Below are 25,866 nucleotides of genomic sequence, written 5' to 3'. Positions count from 1 at the left end.
CTAACAGCCACATATAGATATATGCTCTAGACACACAGAGGCAGCTGCTCATATGCATTCCCAAACACCGGCATCCAACTGGCTAACGTCAACAACAACACAAACACATTTCACATCTGATCTTTGCGTTAGCTTTATTTCCTGAAAGCTTAAATCACACCCAGAATATTGGAGCACTACGCTATAAGCCGCTTTTTTTCCCCCCTACCTAAGAACAGTTACTATCAGCTTCCCTGCAGCACACAGACTCTTAAACACTCAGGCTGTGATTAGTATTCTTCCAAGAAGGGACCAGCGTCTCCAAAGTGCTGTAATGAATCTTAGATTTAACACGCTCTAATTACAGCTTATCATTTCATGCAAGCCTTCAATTATGCACAGACAAAAATGGTGATATTTAGTACTAAAGCGGCTTTCTGCGGCGGCGCCGTGCGCTCGTTCTGTCTCCACAACGGAGTGGATTGTGAGTAGCCACGCTGATGGGAATGATGATTTGTCGCTGAGGCCCGCTGGATGTGCTTCGCTGATAGACTTTAGGGTTTATTCTAACTTAGCGTTTCAACGCATTAGGTCCCACGGCGCCCCCTAAACGCTGTCACAAGTACATTCCCATGTTTGCATGCCGTCCTAATGAGATAATAGCTGTGTGCTGCACCAGTCCGTTGTTGTGACCACCCATTTAAAACTGACTACATCTGACTTTTGTCTGCAAATTAGATGTGTCTGGAAGCGTCTTAATGAAAGAAGACTAGAGGCTTCTGAAGAGGATGGAACTTGCTCCCTATCCGATTGTCTCTCTCTCGTTGGGGTTGTTCCTCAGAAATCTTTGTTCATGGAAAGTGTGAAAGCTATCCTCATAATCCAGCCGGAGAACATTGCACTGCAAGAGGAAAGGAGGTGTTACTGAGCTCGGCTATCTGGTCATGTTTTTGCGCGATCTTTGTGTTCTTCGCCTTATTTGCTTTTGTGTTTAACATCTGCTGGTAATGGTTAAGCCGAATGTTTTTATGACCCCAACTCTTTAAGATAAGGGCATGCAGGTATTAAGTGCTGTCACTGACAAGGACTTGTTCGTTTTGCTCTGTATTCAGTGATGTGAGGACGGAGAGATCGTTGATGTAATATTTTCTGTGAAGACTGAAACACTTTATCTATGATCATTTCGCTCTCATCTACAGCGGCGGTGTCAAACTCCAGTCCTCAAGGTTCGGTGTGAATCAGGTGTGTCTCTGCTTCAACACACCTGAGTCAAACAGTTAGATCATTAGCAGGATTGTGGAGAACTTGACTGCATACTGAGAAGCTAACTCAGCCATTTGATTTAGGTGTCTGACCAGGGACACATCTAAAGTTGCAGAACACCAGACCTTGAGGACTAGAGCTCGACACCTGTCATCTATAATGTGTTTGAAAGTATTCATACTGTGAGCATCTTTTCACAATTGGTCGTGTTCCACCCAACAGTTTCTGTGTATTTCACTAAGATTTCATGTGACAGAGCAACATCAAGTGGTGCAAAATTGGCAATCAAATCTAACTTTATTTACAAAGCACTTTAAACGCACAGAGACCAAACTGCTTTACAAAAAACACAAATATAAACAGCATTAATTCAGTAATATTGAAAAAAAGCAATATAGGACAATAAACATAGAAAACCTGCCATAAAATCAACCAACACCAACATCCTCTTGAGTATTAAAAGCCAAGGAAAAAAGTTTAGTCTTATGATCAAAGAGGAAGCCTGCCTGATATACAGTGGTAAATCATTCCAGAGTATGGAATGGATTCCAGAGTCGAGAGTAATTGTACATTGTTTTCCTATTTTCTTTACATACAAAAATCTGAAAAGTCTTAAATGCATATCTATTTAGCCCATCCTGTGTCAGTACATTGTTGAACCCCCTTTCTATGCTCTGGCTTTATGTTATGGGTCATTGTGTCAGGTGTGTTTTGAAAGAGTGCTCTGCACAAAGTGGGTTATTTAGTGGCAAAAATGAAGTTTGAATAATAAGAGACTGCAAAAGAACACCCGGTTGGAACAACCGGTAGAATAAACAAGTGGTCAAACCGGAAAGGAAAAGCCTGTCAGGTTAACCGAATCCAGAGCAGAACATCGGATGTCAGACAGAGCAATGGGGATAAAAACTAAACAGTGTTGAGCAGTGAAAACCAGGACGCTTATATACAGAGGGACGCATGGAGAAAGGTAAGGCAGAAACAGGTGAGAGCAATCAGGTGGAGATGAGGAACCGGCTGATACTAATGAAGACAGAGGAGCTGATGACCAGGGACTAAATAGAGAAAAACAAATGGGAGACAGCTAAGCAAAATAATGCACAATGTACATGAAACACAAGAATGAACTAAGAACCTATTCCACAAATATATGAGCTGGGGGGTAGTTTGTTCAGGCCATGTACTGTTATGATTTTTCACCACCAATAGTGTGCTTCACTTAGTTTTAGGCTCCTTTGACAAGAACACCTTCTTGCAGAACAACATTGTTTATACTGAGATTAAATAACACACTGCGGGACCCTATTTAATTATTGTGACGTGTGAAAGGCATGGTATGCACTGAATTTATTATTCTTATTGGTTTTGTAATTAATTGCTATTGTTTATCATTTTATTAATAATTATTTTGGGGAATCGGAGTAAAGGGGTTGAATACAATTGCATGCCGCATCTATTTAGATTTTTGTGTGTTAAGTTCCATCTAATTTTGGGCTACCTCCTTAAAATCCCAATAAATTATTACATTGAATTTGGTAGTATAAATCAGGGGGGGAAAAAAAGTTAAAGGCAAGTGAGATTTTTTGTCCGCCGCTGTCCGTCTCATTGCGTTTATCCTATAATAAAGGTGGCAAGAATTTATCCACTACGGCAGGGGTCGGGAACCTTTTTGACTCAGAGAGCCATGAAAGCAAAAAATCTGGAAATTCATTTCAGTGAGAGCCAATAGGGTAGTTCACGCGTGACGTCACATGTGACGTCACGCGTCACGACGTCCGCGCTACTTCCGGGTCCCGCTTGTAGGCAAACACAGGACTGTTCTCGCATTTTATCATTACAAAACGGGTGAATTAGAGCGTGCTTTTAGTTAGTTTATTTTCGAAATGTAAACAATGCCTACGACTTGTTGTGCTCCCGGTTGCACACAGAGGCATTCCAATTCGTTGGATGTACGTTTCTTTCGTTTACCGAAGGACGAAGAAAGACAAAAGAAATGGATATTTTCAATGAAGAAGGACCCAGGCACACGATCCCAGTCGACTGGGGGAGCCATCACACCCCGACAGAATGTGCAGTCTACACTTCATCTCCGGTAAATACAACTTAATTTTGCACTGGTCATTGTTCTACTGAAATAGCGGCGGAGGGGAGGTGGCGATCGCTAGACGAGGCCGGGAGAAGCAGAGCCGCAGACTGCAGCAGCCTGCTGCTGTCTGCGGCTCTGCTTCTCCCGGCGGCTGCATTACGCCCTGGTTTACGCGCGCTAGTACTTCTGTGTTTCCGCTGCAACGTTGCCGACACCTTCACCAATTTTAATAAGACAAAAACACCTAAATAATCCTTTGTGAACAATTTTTTTTTAACCTACCGGGCGGGTCTTCCTCTCTGCTGATGAGCGGTCTGTGTCCGTGAACATCCATCCATTTTCTGACCCGCTTAATCCCTCATGGGGTTGCAGGGGTTTCTGGTGCCTATGTCGTGATATCAACCATCAACTTACTCTTAAAACGATCTTGTGATACGTTATCTAAAGAAGAAAAATACGTCGAGAACTTGTCGTTTCCTTTGTTTGCGCCCGCCTTCTGTCTTCCAGTCCGGCGCGCATGCGCGAGAAACCCGGATGGTGATATTTTGTTTTATCTGCGAGCCAGATGAAATTATCAAAAGAGCCATAACTGGCTCTCGAGCCATACGTTCCCGACCCCTGCACTACGGGATGGAAGGGCATCTCTATTACCTTTATGTCTGAACAAGCAGGCAATAGATATCAGAATGTGAGTGCATCCTACACATTCCAACTCTAACACATCCTTTATGACACAGTGTTTGTGTCTATGAGGACCTCTCTGTGATTGTGGGTGTCTTCCTGCCAGTGTGATTAATAACCACTTTGGAGCTGTGACAGACCACAGGCGCGTCTTAAAGCCTATCTCTAATGGCTCATCTCTCCTTGGGCAGTCCACTCCGCTCTAACCCACACACCCACACACACGCGCGTGTATATGAGCACATACATCCATGACCATGGCTGCTCATCGCTTAATTGAGAGGAGTGGGGGTGTTTTAATTTAATCTGCTGATGTTCATATAGCGAGTGGCCTGCAGAGGTGACGGGACCCAGGCCAATTCATCCACCTCCTCCCTGAAGATGCCAAACGGTGTGAGGTGTGCGAAAGTATTCATGCTATTATTTTTATTTTTCACATTTTGTAATGTTACAGCCATGAACTACAAATTTTTTTTGAATTGGGTTATTATGCTCAAAGTTAACACAATAGCCCTGTGAGGGAGAGGCAGAGAAATGTTAATGTAAAAATAAATGAAATTGGTTTCAAAGCCAAACACGACCGCTACAGGGTTTGGAGTTTTTGGGATTTAAGCCAAATGACGCCCCCTGCTTAATTTGTCTAAGTATGTCGGTGGGATATCCTTGCGTTATTATTCCATTATCATATTAGTTGAAGGTCTCCAAATGATAACATGATTTATTGCAATGATTTTTAGAAAAATGTATCGTCCACAACAAAATTTATCGTGACAGGCCTTCACGTAAATGTCAAGTGGAAGAAAAGTTTATGCGGCTTTCTAAATGCCTAATAGATAAAATTCTTAAAAGTGTGGCATGGAATTTGATTAGACCCCCTTTTCTATCCCACACACCACTAAATAGAATCCATTGCAACCAGTTTCTTGCCAGAAGTCCCTTCATAGGTAAATGGAGCTCGTCTCTGTCTAATTTTAGGATACGTTCGGCTGTTTTCTGAAGGACTCGGAGGCTCGTTAGAGAACCCTTCTCTACAGCGTCACTCCAGTGTCAGTGTGTGCAGTATTCATTTTAGAAAGGCACTGTTTGAAATGCAATAAATTGCAAGTGTCGTGAGCCAACACGTTGCATGCCGGTATAATATGCAGCCTGTTGAAGGGTGTCTTCCTGCAATAGGAGCCCAGACCTGACACAGATGACAGTGAACAAGATGCTAAAGGTCACAGTGTTGGAAGCACAGATCAGAAAGAGAGGACGGATGAAAATTTAGATTTTTATCAAGATTTAAGAATCTTTATTGTCATTATGTAGCCATGATGAAATATTTGATGAGATATACACCAAAGGGATGAGATACGTACAACATTTACAAAAACACATCGGCACTGATCGAAAGATGCAGTAAACAAAAACTTTTCCCGTTCTGATTTCAAGGAATCAAATGTTTCTGAACACCTCAGGTTTTCTGGGAGTTTGTTCTAGAGTCGAGTAGCAAATGTAAACATGTATTTCCAGCCTTGGTAGACCAATAGTAAACGTGTTCAAATAAAATCAATAAGAAATCTGCAGGAAGATTTTGAAAATGTTCAGAGACTCGATCCGTTCCGTCTGATTTCTACAGATTTCAGTCTGCCGGCGTGTTAAGCTGGTAGAGGCGAATCCCAAAGGACCTGTGTCTGTGACTGGAGAAAGTGGTTCTATGAAGTATCGACTTACCGGGGCTGAATACAAGTACACGTCAGACTTTTCAGAATGTTTTTGCGTTAAAAAAACGTCTCCCTTTTCTTCCGTGGCACCGCCATGCTCACTTTTATTTCGGCCTATCACATAAAATCCCAACTAAACACCCTGCAGTTTGTCAAGTTTGTCATTTAAAGTTTGTGTGACAGTTTTTTTTTTTGTTTTACTTGTCAAAATGTAAAAAAAGGTTCAAAGGGTTGGAATATATTTCTTTAAGGCTTTCTATATCACTAGTTTTATTCACATATGATATGGGTGAGGTTTCCCACAGACTTTCCTCTAAATTATAAATGAAACCCTGACACTTTGCTTTGATGTAATGAAACCGAGGGACAGTTGAGGAATATCGCATCTCAAAACCAAGACTCTTTTCTTCCCTCACTGTGTTTTTTTCTTTTCCTTTAGCAAACTCATCTCCACAATATAATTCACAGTTCAGAATGACCAATTTATTCACCAAGGAGTATTAGTAACAAGCTCATAAATATAGCAGAGAGGGTGTGTGGAACATGAGGTGCACACTCTCTCTGAGTGGAGTTTACCTCCTCTGACGGGTCTGCAGAAGAGCGGGATCACAAACGGCTTCAGCCAGCAGACGACCAAAGTCATCGAGAAAAGATGAAGAAAAGAAAGAATAGCCAGGCTGTGTAAATGTCCTTTAATAGACACACGCATATCCAGGCGCAAAATGAATGCGGCAGCGCATCCCTAAATAAACGCCTGGATACACCCAAATAGGCCGGACATTAAGAAGCTCGATTAACACGGCGAGAGTGATCTCCCGTAATCAGGCTCAGAGTGTCGTGTTGGGCTACAGAGGGGGGGGGGGGCTTTCACATCCCCTGAATGCAGCCGTCCCCGTTCACACAATGCCGCCAATATAAATGCAAATCCTGACATTCCCGTCACTCAGCCTCGCGACGGCGGCTTTGCCAAAAGCCCCGCCGCATCAGCCCCGGATCCAAATGAGCCGCGCGCCGCACAACTGTACATATTATCTGTGTGCCGATGTGTCTGTGTGTCAAAGTGTGAGGAGAAACACGGTGTGGGAGAGCAAAAGAGAGAGAGAGAGAGAGAAATGGAGATACAAAAGTGACAGTTGTGGCGGGTTTATGTATGCAGGTCTGCGACATGTCGATGATTCTGAGATTGTGAACTGGGTTATTCCTGCCTCCCTTTGCCTTGTCATGTCCAATATTCTGCAGCAAAAAAATAAATCTGGCTGATGGCTCGGGCGGTGCGCTTGTGTTTACGCCTTAGCGCACGCATGGATGCATTTAGCAACCACCGGCGCCCGTACGCACACATGCGAGTTCCCCCGTGTTGTGCATGCAGTCTATCATGTAACTCGGTGTTTTTGCCAAACCTCAGTGCGCCGGTCGCTCTCCAGATGATGTTCCGTAATCAGAATCAGGCTCGTGCCCCTCCTTCCACACTGCGGCCGCAAAGTTGTTCAACAAAGCTAAGAAAAACACACATCGTCCTGCAATTAGTATTCAGAGTGCCTCGTCGATTTAAATTAAGGCATTCCTGGAACTGCAGCTCCTCGCAAGGTTGTTCATATTAGATATCATTATTATTATTTTGTCTTGTCACAATCCTACCAGTCAAGTAATTTTAAAGGGATTTTGTGTGATAGACCTTGACAAAGTAGCATATAGTTTGAGAGGAGTTTTCACATAACAGAAAAGTCTGAAAGTGTGACAGAGATTTTACTTTCAGGCCTTTTTATTTCAATATGCCTGAATAAATTCTAGTTCCAGCCTTTAGAAGTCGCTCAATTCCTAAATGGAGCAAAGGTACAGAGGTCTGTTAGAGAACATTAGTGAACAATCTATGTTAGGTAATGAAATAATATTCCAAGCTTTAGAAAGCTCACACAGCACTCTTCAGTCCATCATCTGAACCTGGGAAAACTATGGCAGGACTGCCAAAACGTGACCATCCACCTAAACTGACAGAGATGCACCCAAAAGGCTCACTGTAACTCTAGAAGAGCCACAGCGATCTGCAGCTCTTGTGCGAGAATCTATTGGCATCACAAGTCGTTGACCCAAAAGATTGGCTTCTTGTGTATGTTATTGATGTGTTCGAATGGTCTAGTTAAAGTCCGGAGCTACAGCCAGCTTAGAATAAGCAGCGCGAGTTCATAACTGAGCTTGTGCCATTTTGCAAAGAGGGGTGGAACGAAGTTTCAGTCTCTAGGAGCTGGTAGAGACATACCCCAAAGGAGTTGCAAGTGAAACTGCAGTAAAAGGCAGTTTGGGTGTTTACTTGTAAAATGTTTTTAAAAAACATCTTTTTTTTCACTTCACAGTTATGGACTGAGCGCGGTTTAGCATTTAAAATCGCACTTAAATGCACAAAGACTGTGGTAACACGAGAAACGTCAGGAAAATGTCGGGGGTGTTGATACTTTTGCGGGATGCTGTAGGTGTGACTCCAGTTGCAAATTGTACAGCGGAGTGGAAAAGGTAACAGCACACTAATTTCACAGGGCACTGTGTCTCTCTACATCATCCAGCAGAGGCCGGATTTAGGATTTTGACACATTGTTTCAGGAAGGAGTTTATCTTTTCGCTCATCTCGTATTGATTTCCGCAGCTCAGAGATGCACAAAGTAAAGTAAATGCCATAAAAGCCAATATGTCACTGCATGGCTTTATTAAAGAGGGACACACAAGAGCCAAGGCAAGACGGCATCCAGTTCCTCGTCCAGTTTTCCCTGAATGCCGCGAAGAAGCTGTAAAAGTACATAATTAACATAAAGCTCATTAAACGTTGAGCTCCGTGAGAAATTTCTTGCCAGCAACTGACTTTGGACACGACCAGCCACCATAAAAGATGGCGAGAGGAGACCATCTGGATTATGTAACGAGGGTAAACAAGTCTCAAACGAAGGGACTGGCGGTGGAGGGATGCTAATTGCTGTGCAACAGTTTAGTGTCACTCCCAGTGACAGAGTGCTGTTTATTTATTTTTATATAAACTTGAAATGTTCTCCGTGCAGCAACGTTAAACACGTCTCTCGACTGCGTTGCGCCACAGTGGGTGTCGGTGAAAAAGCCTCAAGATTTAGGAACACGCCGACAGCACTCCTGTCGCCGGCACCGCGCGCCTATATATTCACCCATGTTCTTATGAAGAATTTATGAGGCTGTCTTTGGAGTAAAGAACCGTAGAGAAGAGACTCTGAGAGACTTTGGAAATGGCGGATCATTGAAGGAAGCCCCTCCCTCGGTGGACCACTTTGCTCCTTAATTCTGTTACCAAAAAAAAAAAAAAAAACCCGGCTAGAGCTCAGTACTGTTTAAGTCCCCAACACTAATGGCACTAATGCTAATGAGGGGAAGACTAGCAGATAAATCCCAGAGTGTTGGTCATTAACATTTCAGCGGCTGCATGCGAGTGTTTGGAGCTGTGAGCAAAGGGAGCCCTGCAGGCTCTTTAGGGGCTCCTAGTCCTCCCCGGGGCCACCGCTTGGCTCTTTTCTCCGCTCCCCAGGGGAAGAGATATCATATCCTTTTTTCTGGGTTCGTTTAAAAAAAAAAAAAAAAAACGAGAGACTTCACATGTCTTTCTCTCAAAGCCCTTACTTTTTTTTTCTGTTGCTGTCTCTGTTGGTTTGAAATCGTTTCCTGTCTCCCAGTCGCTTTCTCTTCAACTCTGTGTTTGTTGAAGTCTGACGTGTTTGTTACTCCTACCTGACGGGGAATGGGAAGCAGAATGCTGCAAATCATTTCACTCATTGCGAAGAGCCGCCATCAGAGTCCCGCTGGCAAACTCGATGAGAGCAGATCCAAACATCAGATCACCTTGTCCTCTCCTCTACCTTTCCCCCTCATTACCTAAGTTGGCTTCTCTCATAGTCTGTCCCCTGGCTGTCTGATTCTTCTCAGACAAATCTAAGTCACCCTCCATTTCCCTCTTCCGCCGCGCGTGTCTTGACTCTCCCCTCTCCTCTTATCTCGCAGAGGGTACCCGGATGACCCCATTGAGGCGGAGCTGATTGATGAGCGCCACCCTTACATCCACGGTATGTATTCAGCACCGCTTGCCCAGCCCGAGAGAGGGAGCATGGCCAGTCTGGACCGAATGGCTGGCCGGCGGTCCCCCTCCATCGACAGCATTCGCAAGGACCCACGCTGGCGGGACCCCGATCTCCCCGAGGTCATCGCCATGCTGGGCCACCCCATCGACCCGGTGAAGTCCAACGCCGCCGCCTACCTGCAGCACCTCTGCTACGAGAACGACAAGATTAAGAAGGACGTGCGGCAGCTGAAGGGGATTCCTGTGCTGGTGGGGCTTCTGGATCACCCGAAGTCCGAAGTGCACCGCAAGGCCTGCGGGGCACTCCGGAACATCTCTTACGGCAAGGACAACGAGAACAAGGTGGCCATCAAGAACTGCGACGGTATCCCGGCCCTTATCCGCCTGCTGAGGAAGACCAACGACATGGAGGTTCGAGAGCTCATCACTGGTAAGATGAACATTTCCGAGTAAAGTTTTATTTTTCAGTGGAAATGATCGACATCGGTTTACAGCCGTATTTGTCATAACGGAGCGAATCCTTTGTTCAAAGTAATATTTTATGGTTTAACAGCTCTTATGCAGAGGCTGAAGAAAAGTAATCAACAGCATTTCTGATAGACGACGTGCTGCTGCCTTTATTTGTGCAGTTTCTCAGCAACAAAGCACATTTCTTTCAGATTTTATCTCATATGTCTTGTTGCCTGACACTAAAATTCTTCTTACTTTCCCTTTTCTCAACTCTCCTCTTAACCATATTGTTCTCCTTTGAAACCTTAACTCTATACAGTAGTTCTGCTGATGGGGAGTCCTGTCTAATTCTCCCAGTTAGTCAGGACCGCCATACTCTGCATAGCAGAGTGGTCCTATTTATAGATACAAATTTGGGGATTTTACTGCAATTCAGCAACGTTAACGTCTATTTATCTGTTTGAACCTCTTTATGTGACTGGTTTGTGTTGCAGGCAAGATTGATTGATTTTATTTTTTTTGCACTAAATTATGTGAATCACAGTTTGCGAATAGGAGGAGATAAGTGTTCATTTAGCCCGCGAAGCTGCAAACGAGTCTTTCTTTTAATCATGGAGTCGATACATTTTTGTAAATTATCTGAGCTCCACCATAATGAGGAAATTCAGACTCTGCGAGGCAGATTTGATCACGGAAAATGACCCAGGCTTGCAGCTGAGTTGGTGTGTGTGTAAACAAATAAGGTGATATTTAACTACTTAAACCATGATATTCTGTACTGTAAGCCGAACCACGGACTGAAAGGGAGAAGAACAAAGAGCACATGAGTATTGATCCCTGTAGAAGTCTGTAATCTGCATCGGATAATGGAAGAGACTTTAAGTCTTTTTGGAGATGCTATTGAATCAGATGTGATGCTCTGGTAAAAGTCAACTGGGAAATGTGTGTGTGTGTGTGTGTGTGTGTGTGTGTTCGGTTTATTCCAGCTGATTTAACCTGACACGCTCACACACTGTGGCATCTGAGAAGAGATGAGAAGAGATTTTTTTTTTTTTTTCCTGTGCACTCGTGTGAAGAATGAGACACTTTAAAGCGAGATACCCAGACCTCGTGAAGTAGGTGCCAAGTGAAAGCACAGTGTGCGTGCGGAAATTTAAGAAGGGGTTTGGGTTTTTTTTCCAACGGTTATACGGTTTAGGGGAGGAACATTGTTGTCAAGTTAAGTTTCCAGAGCTGACAACTGTACTAACTTGACGTTCTAATATGAATATCTGTGCGGCTGTCGCTTTAAACTCCAAACATACGGGCTATCATTTACACTGATGCCAGTCTTTATAATCCCGGCGCTTTGTGAGCTGTTATGGGCATGCGTGCCTAAGTGTTTGCATAAGTGAGTCTCCTTTGTTTTGACAGAGATGTAGCAGTGAGCAATGACGGTGCCGCTGCAGAAATGATTGCCTTTACAGCACCGTGTTGCTCCCCATTGAAGCTAAAAATAACCCTGCACCACAAGACAAGGGGGACGGGATGGTAGGAGGCTTTTCTCCCCTTCTCTTTCTCATTATTCAGCCCTCCCACGCTCAGTCTCGGGTCTTTTTTTTTTTTTTTTCACTCCTTCATTCATTATATACAGACAGTGATTTCTGCTCTCTTGCTGGTTTACGCCGTATCCTGCTTTATGTAGTCATTGCCGGTGCTGCGGCCCTGCAGGAAACCAACTCCTTACAATGCAGGCTCAGCTTGCATTCCCAAGCCACTCATCTGGAATTGGCCTTGCGTTTCTGCAATTAAATATAATTCAGGGGTTTTTAAATACGGGCTCCTTTTCTTAGTCCATGTGTTTAAGGGTTTGCTGTGGAAGTCTGTGCAGCCCCAAGAAAAACCACTCAGAGCTCTGTTTTCTCCTAGTGGAAATGGGTGACGTGGAAGGCACCTAGCGGTTTTATTTTCCAACACACACACACACACACACACACACACACACACACACACACTCACACGCGCGCGCGCACACACACACAGGCACGCTCCCGCACGACTTGCAGGCAAGTCATTTATATTTTTAGACCGTTTTACTTTCAGAGTAATTCTATTTTCCTCTTTCAGCAGCCTCTGGGCTGTTTGTGGCCTGAAGCAAATTCCTTTGTAAAAATCAAGATTATGAGGCAGATTTGTGTTGCTTTTCCCACCGATTTTATGGTTCAAAGGAAACCGCAACCAAGGAAAGTCGACAAGAGAAATAAATAATTGAAAATAAATAGCACCTGAACACACCCGTCAACGTTTATGAGTTAACCTGAAGTGTATTCACGTTAGTATCTTGGGCGCTTGGGTCTAATGCTTGAATGAAAGACTCTTTTGCGACTTGCTTCTGCGGTGTTGCTTCACATCGTGCCCCCTCCATTTAAAACTGAAAAATAACTTTGGAAAACTTCATAAAAAGCTATCTGAGAATCACCTTTCTCTGGCCTCACCCAGTTAGAAACCGTTCTATGTTGTAATCTGTATGCATCAAAATCCTTATCATTTTATTTTACGAGCATTCTGGTGCGCAGCTGCCCATGAGGCGGATGCTGCATATGTTGATTGACAGCGGACACAGCTCTCATTGACGATGACTGCAGCTCTGCGCTCTTTGTTTCAGGAAAAGCGCATGTGGAATGATCTGAACCAGTCAAATGCGGGACATTGTTTCAGTTTGTAGGAGAGTGGTAAAACAGTGAAAAGTTCGGGACACTCATGCACAAATGGAGACATCTGATCACCCTTTTGCTAACTGCATATGGCCGAGATCACCGGCTCATTTTGCTTGTCTTTGCATTTTAGTCAGTGTTGCCACCACTCCAAGCTCTAATCCAATATGGGAGAGAAGAGCTGCTTTTACTGAGATCAAACCCCAAAGTTTACGGATTGTAAACTGCTGACTGCGGACTTTATTCCACCCGGACTGCAACAGACAACAGAAGCCGCGCTCCCCCCCGCCCCTGAGGCCTAGACAATGGCGAGAGTACAAGGGGAAAACATGGTGTGGCAGCCACGGCGGTCACTGCACCAGGCTGAAGGCTAATCTGCACAGATCAGCTCTGCCCAGTCTCCTCCTAGCCAACGTCAGATCAATCGCCAACAAACTAGACGAGATCAGGCGGAGAATCCCTGCAGACCATTTAAGCCAGCTGGAGAGTTCAGTTCCGTGATTGTTACTGCAGCGTACATTCAACCTAAAGCTAACGCTAACTTAGCCCTGGAGGAGCCCTATTGTTTCCTCAGCAGTCAAATAAACTCTTAATCCAGAGGCAGCTGTGATCGTAACTGGAGACTTTAATCATGATGAATCAAAAGCTGTGCTCACTAAATTCCACCAATTCATAAAGTTTCCGACCAAAGAACACAGTATATTAGATCAGTGTGGGCCCTTATAGCTTTTTGGCTATTCACTAGTTAACAATTCACATTATGGCTCTGGGGTCTCATTTATAAAGCTTGTGTATGCTAACCTGACTCTCTATCATAGCATAGTCTCCAGACATCTACCGAGACATTTAGGCACAAATGGGTCTTCCACATGTGGACAGTGACTCTAAGCGTACAGCTAGAATAGTTACAAAGTAGTTGAGGACGGCATAGTCAATGTTTTGGAGCAGCCATTATAAAGCCCTGAATTTGAAAAAATAAAAATAAAAATATGGGTACAGCTGAAAGGTTTTGTATGAGCAAGGTGGCCTCAAAAACTGAGTTACTGTGGATGCACCAGTTTTGTCGTGAACAATGGGCCAAAACTTGCTTGCATTTTTATGCGAAGCTTGTGAAAGTTCTGTGTATCACAGTAATGCAGGTTAAATGAGAATCCTACAGAAGAAACCGAATAAAGTTCCACAAATGTAATCATTATTCTGGCATTTAGCAAATAACTTTGATTTGGTAAGCCTTACTGCAAACATTAGTAGACACACAGTAAACATTCAGTCTGATTTAATGTCAGGCAATGAGGATTTTATAGATTTATTTATATTTTGTAATCTTTATATTTTCAGCTGAACATCATAGTGCCTGAACACATTCAGGCACAACGATAAAAAATGATTAATTGGATCAATACGATCATTCCACATCGTTAATTAGAAACTGGCTGACAGTATCATAGACAGCAGATCAACCATGGGAGTTAGGAGTTGCATTCTTTCTAATAAAGATCTAAAACAACTTGATCGGAGCCCTTGAGCTGTTACCGGGAATCAGATTGGAAGAGGGATCAAATTTTGAGAGAGACAAAATAACGGAGGACACCCAGCATGATCCATGCTGAGGTCACTTCCTGCACTTCCTCTGTGTGCTGCCAGGCCCTCCCAGTCATATTTCAGTAACTAACCCTTAATCTTTCTTCATGGGCTACACACTCATACACATGTAGCAATGTTCAGTTCTTTCTCTTTTATGTGCACAGTCGATAGAATGAGTCCACATATTTAGGTCTCCCGTCCTTGTTCTACCTTTTATGCATTCTGCATCCCTTTTTTCTAAACTGTGTCCGCCTCCCTCTTTGCCATTGGGACTTTGATGGATGGCAGAAGGGGTGAGGAGCAGAAGGAGGGGAGGAGAACGGTAATGGCCAGAACTAAGTTAATAGCTCTGCTTGAAGAGCAACATGTCTGCCAGTGGTGCCTGGAAAATTTAATTAGCCCCCGCTACAGCTCCAGTCCCGTTCCCAGTCCTACTCCTGTCCTTCCAGCCTTCCAATCACAGACAACAAGCCGGGTGGTACGTCAGAGGAAAGACGAGCCATGAATTGAGAACCAGAAGACAAACGGACTTCCTTTGATGAATTTTGTCGTTTTAATTGAAAATCACGCAAGAGCACTGTTTTCATGCTTCAAGCCAAACATTGTTGTCTTTCATTAAGTTTAGACGGGAAAATGGTTGCGACCAAGTCAGACTGTTTACCCCTGAGAAGTATTCACCAGATAAAGGGAATAAATAAATCAGGAAAGGAATGGCACTTCTAGAGGTTTAACGTAGTTGACAAAGTTGCTTGTGACGTCTTTTGAACTGGAGCCATTTCGTCGATCCGATTCTGTTTGACAGAAAATTGAAGACTTGCATTAACTCAATATGCAGGGGTGGATTATTTTTGTTGCTTCTCCTAAACCTCGGTTGGTGCCGTGTTTTATACATGCACAACATCTGCTGGAACACTTTTATCTATCATTCACCAGCTCTGAATTTTTCACAACTGATGCAAACATCAATACTTGCTGTCTTCAGTTTTTTGTTTTTTGTTTTCTAAACTCAAATCATTTGGGTTTCCCTACATTTGCATTTAAGGACAGTTATTAGGCACGTCTTTCATCCATTTTGCGCAGCGGTGTGCTCATACCGGGTGCTTAGTGACTACTTCTGCCTCGGGTCAGTTCTGCCTGGAAGACAGCAGGATTCCCCCCCGGGCGTCTGTCTCTCACAATCTGACAGAGGACAGCAAGCCGACTAAACCCGATCCCGAATCACTGGCCTGAAACAGCGACAGGACGCTGGATTGAGATCGTCACTTCCACAGTCACTCTGTCATCCTGAATAACGGTCTGTCAGTGGGCTCTATGCCTGTCGGACTTGATGGATGGCCGCCACAGCAAAGACATGCCCCCCCCAACCCCCCACCCCCCACTCCCCCAACCCCACTTTGGCTTATGTGAACGGTGTAGAGGTGACTGATTCCGGCGGACTGAGCAGTATTTCAGCTGGAACACTGGAGGTGACACTGGGCCAGCCGGGGTGGAAAGAATTAGCGAGGCTGTGTGTGAAAAAAAGTCCCACTACCTTTTACTTCTTACTATACTTTTTTTTGTTTTTGTTTCTAAAAATAGTTTTTCTGCATCTCTGCTTTTGAAAGCAGCAATCAAAGATAGACTATCTCAAAAGTAGCCATGTTAGATGTGTGCGCCGTTAAACGGATACCATCAGACAGTAGCACTCTGTTACAATGGTTTAATAAATTCAGAGCCAGAGACCTTCTTGGTAGGGTGGAATCTATTAACAAATGACCAAGATAAGGATGTATTTTATGGATTAATTGTGTGCTATTTATTTATTTTTTTTAAACTTTCATCTGTTGATAATATATATGTACCACATTGCAGTGCTCATGAATATTTTCCTCTCAGTTTGTGACCAGGAGGATGCTGTAAATATATCATCTCGGTTCTGGTGTTTGGCTGTTTTGAATGCGCCCAGAACGCTGCTTGTCACAAACCGGTGCTAATAACACAACGTAATCAAGCTGTCAGCCTGGCGGCCAGCCGCGAACGTTGTGCTATCTGTCATAACACCAGTGCTTATACTGCTCACGTGAATCGCTGGATTAATGCCTGGATTTTTATACTTCCTGTAAAGGCTTTTAATTAGGCATATACCAATGTGAAATTCTCAAACATGACAACCTTGAAGCAAATAAAATAGAAGATAAAACTAATACAGTTTCTTGGTGTCACTTGGGCCCCATCTGAGGCTTTCTAGTGGTAAATAATATGGTACATAATATGGATTCCTTTGTTGTACATTTTTCACGTATACATCTAATTTTTTCGCATGTGGCTTTTACTTTAATGAGCCATTGTGTAAGAATTCAAGCAAGACACCGTAAAGTATTTACATTTGACTGCAGCTTTGTTCACAACAGCTACCTATGTACAGTACACATGCATATGTCCCCTTTTATGTATTTTCGTAAAGGCGATCTCCCTATTTTGTATGTTATGGGCGATCAGTGGTGTCAAACTCCAGTCCTCCACGTGTCCTGAGTGTTAGGGAAGTAAAACATCTGGGACTAGCAAATGTATCAGAGAGCTCTTTAACTGGTTTGTAGTAATAATGCATTATTTTTATCAGTTTATATGAGTGTTACAATAAGTTCTCCTGCACAGTTTAAGTAATAATTGTCTTTTTGATAGAAGTAAATCTTCTAAGGCTTTTCAAACAAGCTTTAAAAGTACTAATGCTATTCTCCGTTTTCTGCTCTGTCCGTTAATTGTTATTTTCCTATATTATCTTTAGTCTGTGCTTTTAACCTATGCTAATAAAATCAGTAAAAAGTAGAAGTACACAAAGAGAAAAAAATAGGATGGTTCAGGATGGATCCCTGCTTTCAGTAAAGTCAATGAAGAAACATAATTATTGTGGTCCAAATAAAGCTTAATTATGTTGATGGAACCACAAATGTATGTTTAAGTTAAACATACAATGAAAGGCCTGTAAAAATAGTCAATATTGATTTATAGAAGTATGAAATTTACTGTGAACTAAGCACATAATCATTCAAAGATGCAGTTGCTTTGGTAGTGTTGTGCTTTGGGAATACGCATACCTGGAAGTAGACTGTCGGGCAGCCTTTGCAATGTTTATACCCGAGGGTATATTTACTGATTTGCTGATAATATATGTTGTCTTGCCAACAAGCACTAAGATTTTGGTGGATAACCTAAGTTGGGGTGAGATCCGTGCTTTAAAGTTCAGGACATCAATAACAGAGTGAACATGCTGTAGGTTCTCTGTCACAGGTTGGCTTGGCCACCGATGCGTTCTTTAGATTGATCAAGTCTTTCTCTAGGGTGTGGACTCATTTTTAGTCCAGCTTTCATTTTCCCTTGTTTGTCTGAGCACGACTGCGCAGGAGAACCGCTGACCGTCTGGAAAATGTACAGGAACCGTAGAAAGAGCGGGCTCAGGACGCGCGGAGGCTTGAGTGCTCTGCTAATGGGCCGCTGTTAAACTGCACATCGGAAGCACGCACCACGGCGGGCGTTCGCAAACGTGCATTCGCTGTTTTGTCAGCGCGTTTATGCATGCATTGAGCATGACTGCACGTGCGTGTGAGTCTGTGTTTAATCTTGATACTTGAGCTCCCAGCTGTTATTTCTCTGAAGCGTGGGGCCCGGCAGCAAAGATGTCCATGTGAGAGATGGAGACAGGCCCGCACTGCAATGGAGTACAAGTTAGTTTCTGACACAGAATAGGTTTCTGAAAATGTAGAAACTTTACATTTAAGGTTTACATCCCACTGTTTAAATCAGCACATGGAAAAGAGCAACAGGGAAGAATTAAACAGCAGTTTTAAGTACAAAAATGCCGTCACTTCTCTTTATTTTTGTCAGAGATGCACTAGACAGAGATACATGGGCATTTTTCAACCCTCAGTTTTTGTAAAACTCTGATCTGCTGATATTTTCAAGTCCAAGACATTCATTGACAGGAGAGGTTGAAAGCCCAAAAGTATGAAACGGCTACTTTGCTGTAATACATTGAAACTTCCTGCTACCTGCTGAAAGTCTAGCTCTCTCTTTGTCGCGCACTCTGAATGATCTGCGATCATCTCAGTGTGTCGTACAACATGCAGTTCCCTATTAAAAAGCTCCTTAAATCTCTTGTTTGTTGTCAGAATTTATTTTTGGAGCGCCTCACCTGCGCTGAAAATGGCGAACCTCTCCCCACAGTAACAACTTTGACAGCAAAGAGTGTTCTGGTCAGCATGACTGGGTAGTTCTTACACATACTGTGTTCATAGTTTAGAAGACGATGCTATTTATTTATTTATTTTTACTTTGCGATTGCCCCTTTAAGCTGAAATCAGCCACCAGTCTTTTCCTAAGTGCAAATCTCGCATACGTCGTCATTTTTCAAGCTGGAGGTCCCGTCACTTTAACGTGTGTTAGGACCCCTGTGGAACAGAGAATTTTGTTAATGTGACTTGCACGGCTTTGCTTCCCTATATTCTCCTCTCAGCTTTACCTTCCTGCTTCTCTGGTGAGAACTTTCTCTGCACACGCCAAACTCTATCTAGTTTCCTGTGTGTTTTTTTTTTCTCCCCTCCTTTGTTTTGTTTTTTCAGTCGTGTAAAATAAGCTGCAGGTTATTTTTTTCTGTGATTAGATGTGCAGCCACTGCTTCTCCGTACGGGTTGTTTGGAGGGCGACCGATGCATAAAAGCTCTCTCGGCGCCAATTTCATAGAGAGAAAATAATGTGGTCGCACACAGCATCCTGAACACAAGTGGTACAATAGCACTTCTGCTAAAAATGCTGGGTAACACATATGGGCTCTGGTTGAAGTAAAGAAATGGTGTGAATCTTTCAAATAGTTGCCACCATGTCGTTTCAGTGAATTTAAAAGGTAAAGTTGTTGTTTTTTTTTTCCATATGACTTTACATTATGATGGTTGGTCCACTTTCTGGGTGGTTTAAAACCAAACTAAAATGTGCTATTGACTCCGGTGGGGAAGTCTGCTCGGCTGGTGTCTTTGTCTGCTGCAAAGCTTTCACTACGTTGCATCATTTTCATTTTCTGTCTACAATTTTCTTCACCCCTCCTTTCTGGCTGTCTTTTTTTTTGCAGCATCTCTCTCTACATTTTTTCATTCTTATTCTTCTTCTCATTTTTAAACTCCTTCTTACTCTGCCCTTACTCCACCTCTTGTCAAATGTTATCGAACATGTCCCTCTGTGCCTTCTTCCTTTTCCTCTACTCCCTAAATGTGTCTATACTATTTATCCTCTCTGACTCCCCTTCAGGTACTCTGTGGAATCTGTCATCCTATGAGCCCCTGAAGATGGTGATCATCAACCACGGGCTGCAGACCATGACCAACGAGGTCATAATCCCACACTCGGGTTGGGAGCACGAACCCAACGAGGACTCGAAGCCACGCGATGCAGAGTGGACCACCGTCTTCAAGAACACATCCGGCTGCCTCAGGTAGGGTTTGCACAAAACGGGATTCTACACACACCTGGAGCACACATCTGATAAACGGTCCTCAAATTCTCCTACCTGAGCTGGGGATCTGTGCAGCTCCCCCATGGCTACCATGAAGCTTTTGACTGTTTCTCTGATTAATTATATCCCTGTCAATTTAAACTGCCATGTGATGGGGAGGGGAGTAAACTAAAAGGTTAAAAAAAGGCTTTGCTTTGCTAAATAAAAGCTTACACTTTTACATTCTGTGGGTTGTTTTAGACTGTTTCCGAATGATGGACACAGAAATCCAAATCCTTGTTTGTACCCACTAACTTGGCTAATAAAGCCACCCCTGGAAGTATGGCAATAAATATGTATGCTGTGGGTTTGCACTGGATTTTAGAGAAAAGTGGCCTTAATGAAATTTTTGAAATGTTGAAGGGATGTTGAGACTTGCAATACACTGTAGATCAAGATATTTTGTTTCATATGTTATTGTAATAAAATATAATTTGGAAATATTTTACTTTTCATGCAAACAAGAAAAATATTTTTTGAAGGGGGTAGATGCAAAATCCATTTTTTTAGCTCTTAAATACACTTTGTTGTGTACTTGGAGTCTCTGGGAGTGCAGAATAGTTTAATGTAGTCTGTCCAGGTGCTACGCAGATATCTTTATATATTTTGGGGGTTCTGTTTTTCAAGCGGTTGAGTTTCTTCTGTTCTCTAGTACATTTTTTGAACTATTAGATCACAGTATTTGCTGTGGGACTGCTTAAAATGCCACCACCCCTCTGCATACTACAAAATTGGCTGATCGGGGTGGAGTGGAACGCTCTGTGACCTGGAGGGGAAGAAGTGCCTCCTTTAGATTTAAAGAGACAGCACCAGAACGAGTTGCTCACAGATGTATCCTCCGAAAAGGGGTAAAAGAGAGGGAACGTGGAGGTAAATTAATGAGGAATTCAGACCAAAGCAAATACAGTTCCACTTTAAGACCCCAAGTGAACCGTTTCAATGTGAAAAGGAAGAATTGAAAAATGTGATACGTCTCCTTTAAGTGTAAGAGAAGAAATTAAATATTAGTCCAATTAAAAAAAATGAATTTTCCGTGCTAAAATAGCATGCAAAAGGTTTGTTGGCTGTAACATCTAAGCTATTTAAACATGGAGCTATTCTGTCTGTCCATGATTTATTGGAAACAGTATGTATTTGAGGTTTGGACAAGCATTTGGCTCATGTTGGATTGACTAAAGATAATTAGCTGTAGTCCTGCTCTGTCTCCCTCTTCACGCAAAGAAAAAGAGATTAAATTTAAAAATACTTTTTTTTAAATGATAATAAAAAAAATGACAGTGTTGGCTTGTCTTAGTTTAAAAAAAAAAAGAAAGAAAGAAAGCAAGCCAGTAATATGTTTTAAAAGCTCAGACAGATTAAAAGCTTCTGGACAGAAGCAGTTTTTAGGAGAAGAAAGGATGCAGAGAGACAGCCGGCACAAACGAGGAACCAGATGGTCGATTTATTCCAGTTAAATTTCCTTCCAGTTTCCAGTATGTGCACACATTTAAGTGACCATCCTGGATTTAACTGAGGATTACTTTAATATACACAGCGAGGGAAAAAAAAAAAAATATATAAGAGCAAAGCCCTTTCTTGTTTGTTGCGACTAAGATGGCAGTTGCAGAGAGAGACAGGTGTGGTGTATATTAGACTGTTAGTGGCACCGTGGGTCAGGGTCAGATATAAACTCTGTAGGTGCTTTATTGATTTATGATGCAACAGATGCAGAGTTCCTCCCATCCTGACCCGGCGGGGGTTTGCATCTGAAGAATGCCGGGCCGTCTGCACCGGGATCCAATGGGCATCTTTTGTCCGTGACATCCAGAAAACATTAAGCTTATTTACAGCTCCAACCTCTCTTTGTCCACGTGCTACATGCGGTCAGTCCCGAAGAGGTTTTACAGCTTTTGTATTTTGGGAAGTAATGTACCTCTAATCTTTGTGTTTCTCTGTTGCTGTGCTGAAAACGCAACCTGACCAGCCTGGCCAGTTGACAGCATTACCCTCAAACCATCAGACAGGTTCAACCATATAGTAAGTCCCTTATTGGGGCTGACTGAAGGTAAATCAAGGCATATGTGCAAAAGTGATGCATGATGACAACCAGCTTGAGTATTTAAAAAAAAAAATTAAAAAAAATGGATAATTCAACTTTCCACCAAAGACATCTGTTCTCCAAATACCCACAGTGTTACATTAATGATTCAATGTCTTTACTTTAATTGCCATTTTTTTAGTTGTAATATCTCAGCTCATCAGAACAAAGATTTGTCTGGTAGTACTCACAAAGTCTTAGGAAATCGCCTCTGGCTGCACAGTTGTGTGGAGGTTTCCAGTGTCGTCTCATTGAAAGGAAACAAAAAAAAAAGCCTCTGCAATTATTCAGATCTTGATTGGTGGATATGAGTGAGATCACATGGTCTTTCATTGCTTGCTAAATGTTTTATGTGTGTGTGGAGGGGGGGGGGGGGGTCGGTCTCCTTCCTCCACTGAGAAATAAAGCTATTAGTAGACTAATAGTAAAAGAGTAAAATTTTCATTTGCATTTTTGTGTTTAAGAGTGAATAGTTGTTCTTTTAAAGGAACAAGAAAGGCTGTAAAAAATGGTTTCAAATTGAAAGCAGTGGCCCCGCAGCACCATGTAATATGCTGCAACCATCGCTATACCTTGATGTACCTCTAGCTCTATATCCATGTGCAGTTATGGCCAACATTTCAAAAAAATTCACCATTAAAGTCCATTCCTGATATGCAATGAAAAGGGCTGTCTTTTTGTCCAGTGCAGAATAATTCAGTTCAAGATCAGTCAGGGTTTTTTATTTTTATGTTATTTTTTTCACTAGAGCTAGTGAAATGCCTCCCGGGCTGGTTCCAAAACAATAAAACAGGTGTCAGAGTTGCGAGCCAGACGTCTTTATTAGTGGACTCCGTCATCTCAGCGCTGCAACTCAGGAGCTGCTTCCCTTCTAACTTCAAAATAAGAGACATTTGCATAGCTAAAGCTGGCTGTCGAGCTTAAAGCACACACCTTCATACAGTATGTCTGGGAATTATAACATAGCCATGCTTTACTGACAGACGCTGCATAGCTCTTTGTGAGACGGGCATCACCTTTACTTTTGGAATTGTGAAATTGAAACCAGATCAATCAAGCCTTTAATGAAATTCAACTGAATTACTATGAAGTCGATGCTAACCACGTGAAACCCAAACCTGGTATTTCCACGAGCCTTTGAACTAATCGGTGTAGGACTGTCATCCGTCCAAGCAGCCGCCCCCCAGGGCTCCTTCCAATAAGCTTTCCTTGAACGGCTGATCACAAGGGAGCTGTTTAACAAACACTCTGCTTCTAGGTTGGCGCTGACAGACAACTTTGCCATCCCAGCTCTTTGATCACGTTTACCCCTGTAACCCATTTCAGCTGATGTCGTCAGTGTTTTCTGCACGACTTGGGTTCCTCAAACTGGAACTGTTGAGGAGGAGTTCTGCTCATTTCCCTAAAGCGTCCAGAGAACTCATTACTACTGTGAGAGCATTGTTATGCAGTGTTAGCCTGCGAATGGGTCTGTTTTTCTTCTAGTCATCTGAAACCAAAGGCATTTTCTGCCTTTTAAATATAACTTCTACATTACTAATGCCGGCATTACCATTACAAACGCAAACACTCCTTTAAAATGCTTTGGCTTATTGGCAAATGTTGATAATTATATATACAGCTTAAAAACAACCCCACGATTTTCATTAAAAAAAGCCTAAGATTAGAGCTCGTTGTAACAATAGTTATCTGGTATTTTGCTTGTCTTTTTTTTTTTTTTACACTTTTCATTTTTTAAAAACACTTTCTGGCTTCAACAACATGGTGGCAAGTATGTTTATTTTTTTATTAAATCTTTATTTAACCAGGCTGAACAGATTGAATTTTTTTTTTTAATATAATTCACAACTAGGGCCTGTAAAAAGGCGGGGCCTTTTAAGAGAAAGGGGGATAAGAGGCTCTAACAGCAGACATAATTTAAATATGCACAAACCAACCAGCGTAAATACTTAGTAATATACAATACACAAACTGTTACATTTTAGTAATTTTGTACTGATGTTATGAGCCTCACAAAACGAAGCCATTTTAATCTCTTGTTTCTTTTTTATTCAGCAGTGGTCTAGCGATATATATATATATATATATATATATATATATATATATATATATATATATATATATATACACACACACACACACACCGGTACATTTATGATTGCCTGACAATCGTGGGCTGATTATTCTTTGCTCTATACAGTTAAAACTGGCCCTAAGAGATAGTTTAATTATTAGCTCAATTGGTTAAAAAATTACTAAAAGTTAATAGACCAACTCTAAGCATTCAGCATGACGAGGTGAGTGAATTTTCATTAGTGTCGACAGTGAAGCATGATATTAAGTAATGTCATTATCAACTCACTGCTATGATAGTTACCTAGCATTTAAATTTAGCAGCATTGACGCTCCTGTGCTGTTAATATGACGTCGCTAAAGACGTGAAGCTAATGGTACAGAGTTTTTCTTTTGCAGCCTGGCATAGCTGGACATAACATGTGCCATAGCAACAAATGTGTGCAAAAGGGATGCAAGGCAACTACTTATCTAAATTCACAGCTTTTTTAATTTGGCATAAAAACACAAGGTAGAGACGCAATACTTTGATGTGGACCTAAAAATCCTGGTCCTCTGTTTTTTTTTTTTTTTCTCGCCTGAATTATCTGTAGTGCATTTGCTTTTCCCCTCTTTGCTATGTGATTTATTTCTTTTATTCTGTTATAGCCTATGAGTCCAACTCCTGAGCCCTGACAGAATAAGGCATCTGCTTTGACATAACCATGCCGGGAACATTAGATTATCTTTGTGAGCATGTCCCATTTAGCTGGGTTTAGGTTGTATTTTCTCCTGCGTAATGTGGACATATATTAACCAAAACAAAAAAAGATAAAAACACACATTTCTTAGTTTTTGCTTGTAATTTGCCTCATCTCGTGTTTGTCTCGTTTTCCATCAGAATAGCTGGCTTTTTCCCTTCTACCTTCCCCGCTGCATTTGTGCTTTTGGCGTCTTCTCAGAGTGACAGACGGTACTAATGTGTGAAAGACAGAGTGTGTGTGGGTTAACGTGGCTCATGGCGTGCTGTGCTGGCTCCGCCCCCCCCGGTTCCAGCCAAGCCTGTCTAGACTATAGTCCGCAACTCGTCCTGCTCCAAACGCTGGTGGCGTGCTGGTCCGTGTCCAGGACAAGCAGCAGCTCCACTTATACACAGTGTGTTAGCTTGGCTGTCGTCAGTGAGAGTGGAAACTTGCTTTGAGTTTTTCAACCTTCTGCTCTGAATATCAATAGTGGCAATCCAAAAGGGAATGACGGGAAGCCCTCTGATGTGGCTGAGAGAAGTCATGGAGAAGTCATACCATTTGACATCCGGGCCTCAGAGGAAGCGCTGCTGTCACTGCCTGCCGCTGTGTTTCATGATTTTATTCATTATCTGTCACATACACTTCTCCTGTGTGCTCAGACTGTAAATGTTCCAGTTTCCGTTGAAACACCGTATCCCCGTTTTAACAACCCTGATTTGTACTAAGCTAATTTCTGTCACATATCACTGAATCCAGCCGTCACCCCCACTCCTTTGACCCAAGATGCTGGCCCTGCTGACGAGGATGTGTCTCCATGGCAACTGTAACTAAGCCCATAGTTGCCTAGACGCAGGGTCTCTGCACGGGGGAGAAGTGCTGATGCCAGGGAGAATCTGTTTACCGACGCCAGCAGAGACCCACTTACTCCTCGGCGAAGCCAGGAGTAGTTTGTA

The 25,866-nt window shown here is 42.6% G+C and overlaps 1 protein-coding gene across 13 annotated transcripts in view; it reads left to right on the top strand.

Moving 5' to 3' along the window:
• Positions 1-25,866, top strand: part of arvcfb (ARVCF delta catenin family member b) — a 228,863-nt gene that overhangs the window by 139,153 nt on the left and 63,844 nt on the right. For all 13 annotated transcript variants that reach the window (XM_036144608.1, XM_036144609.1, XM_036144604.1 and 10 more), the window contains 2 exons: positions 9,718-10,223; positions 19,795-19,978. In XM_036144608.1, the coding sequence (XP_036000501.1) occupies positions 9,718-10,223; positions 19,795-19,978 (690 nt within the window). The remainder of the gene's footprint in view (positions 1-9,717; positions 10,224-19,794; positions 19,979-25,866) is intronic.

This window comes from Fundulus heteroclitus, chromosome 12 (genome assembly GCF_011125445.2).
Source record: "Fundulus heteroclitus isolate FHET01 chromosome 12, MU-UCD_Fhet_4.1, whole genome shotgun sequence".
Lineage (NCBI taxonomy): Eukaryota > Metazoa > Chordata > Actinopteri > Cyprinodontiformes > Fundulidae > Fundulus > Fundulus heteroclitus.
The sequence above is the reverse complement of the archived record's forward strand: the minus strand, read 5'-3'. Positions and strand labels throughout refer to the sequence as shown.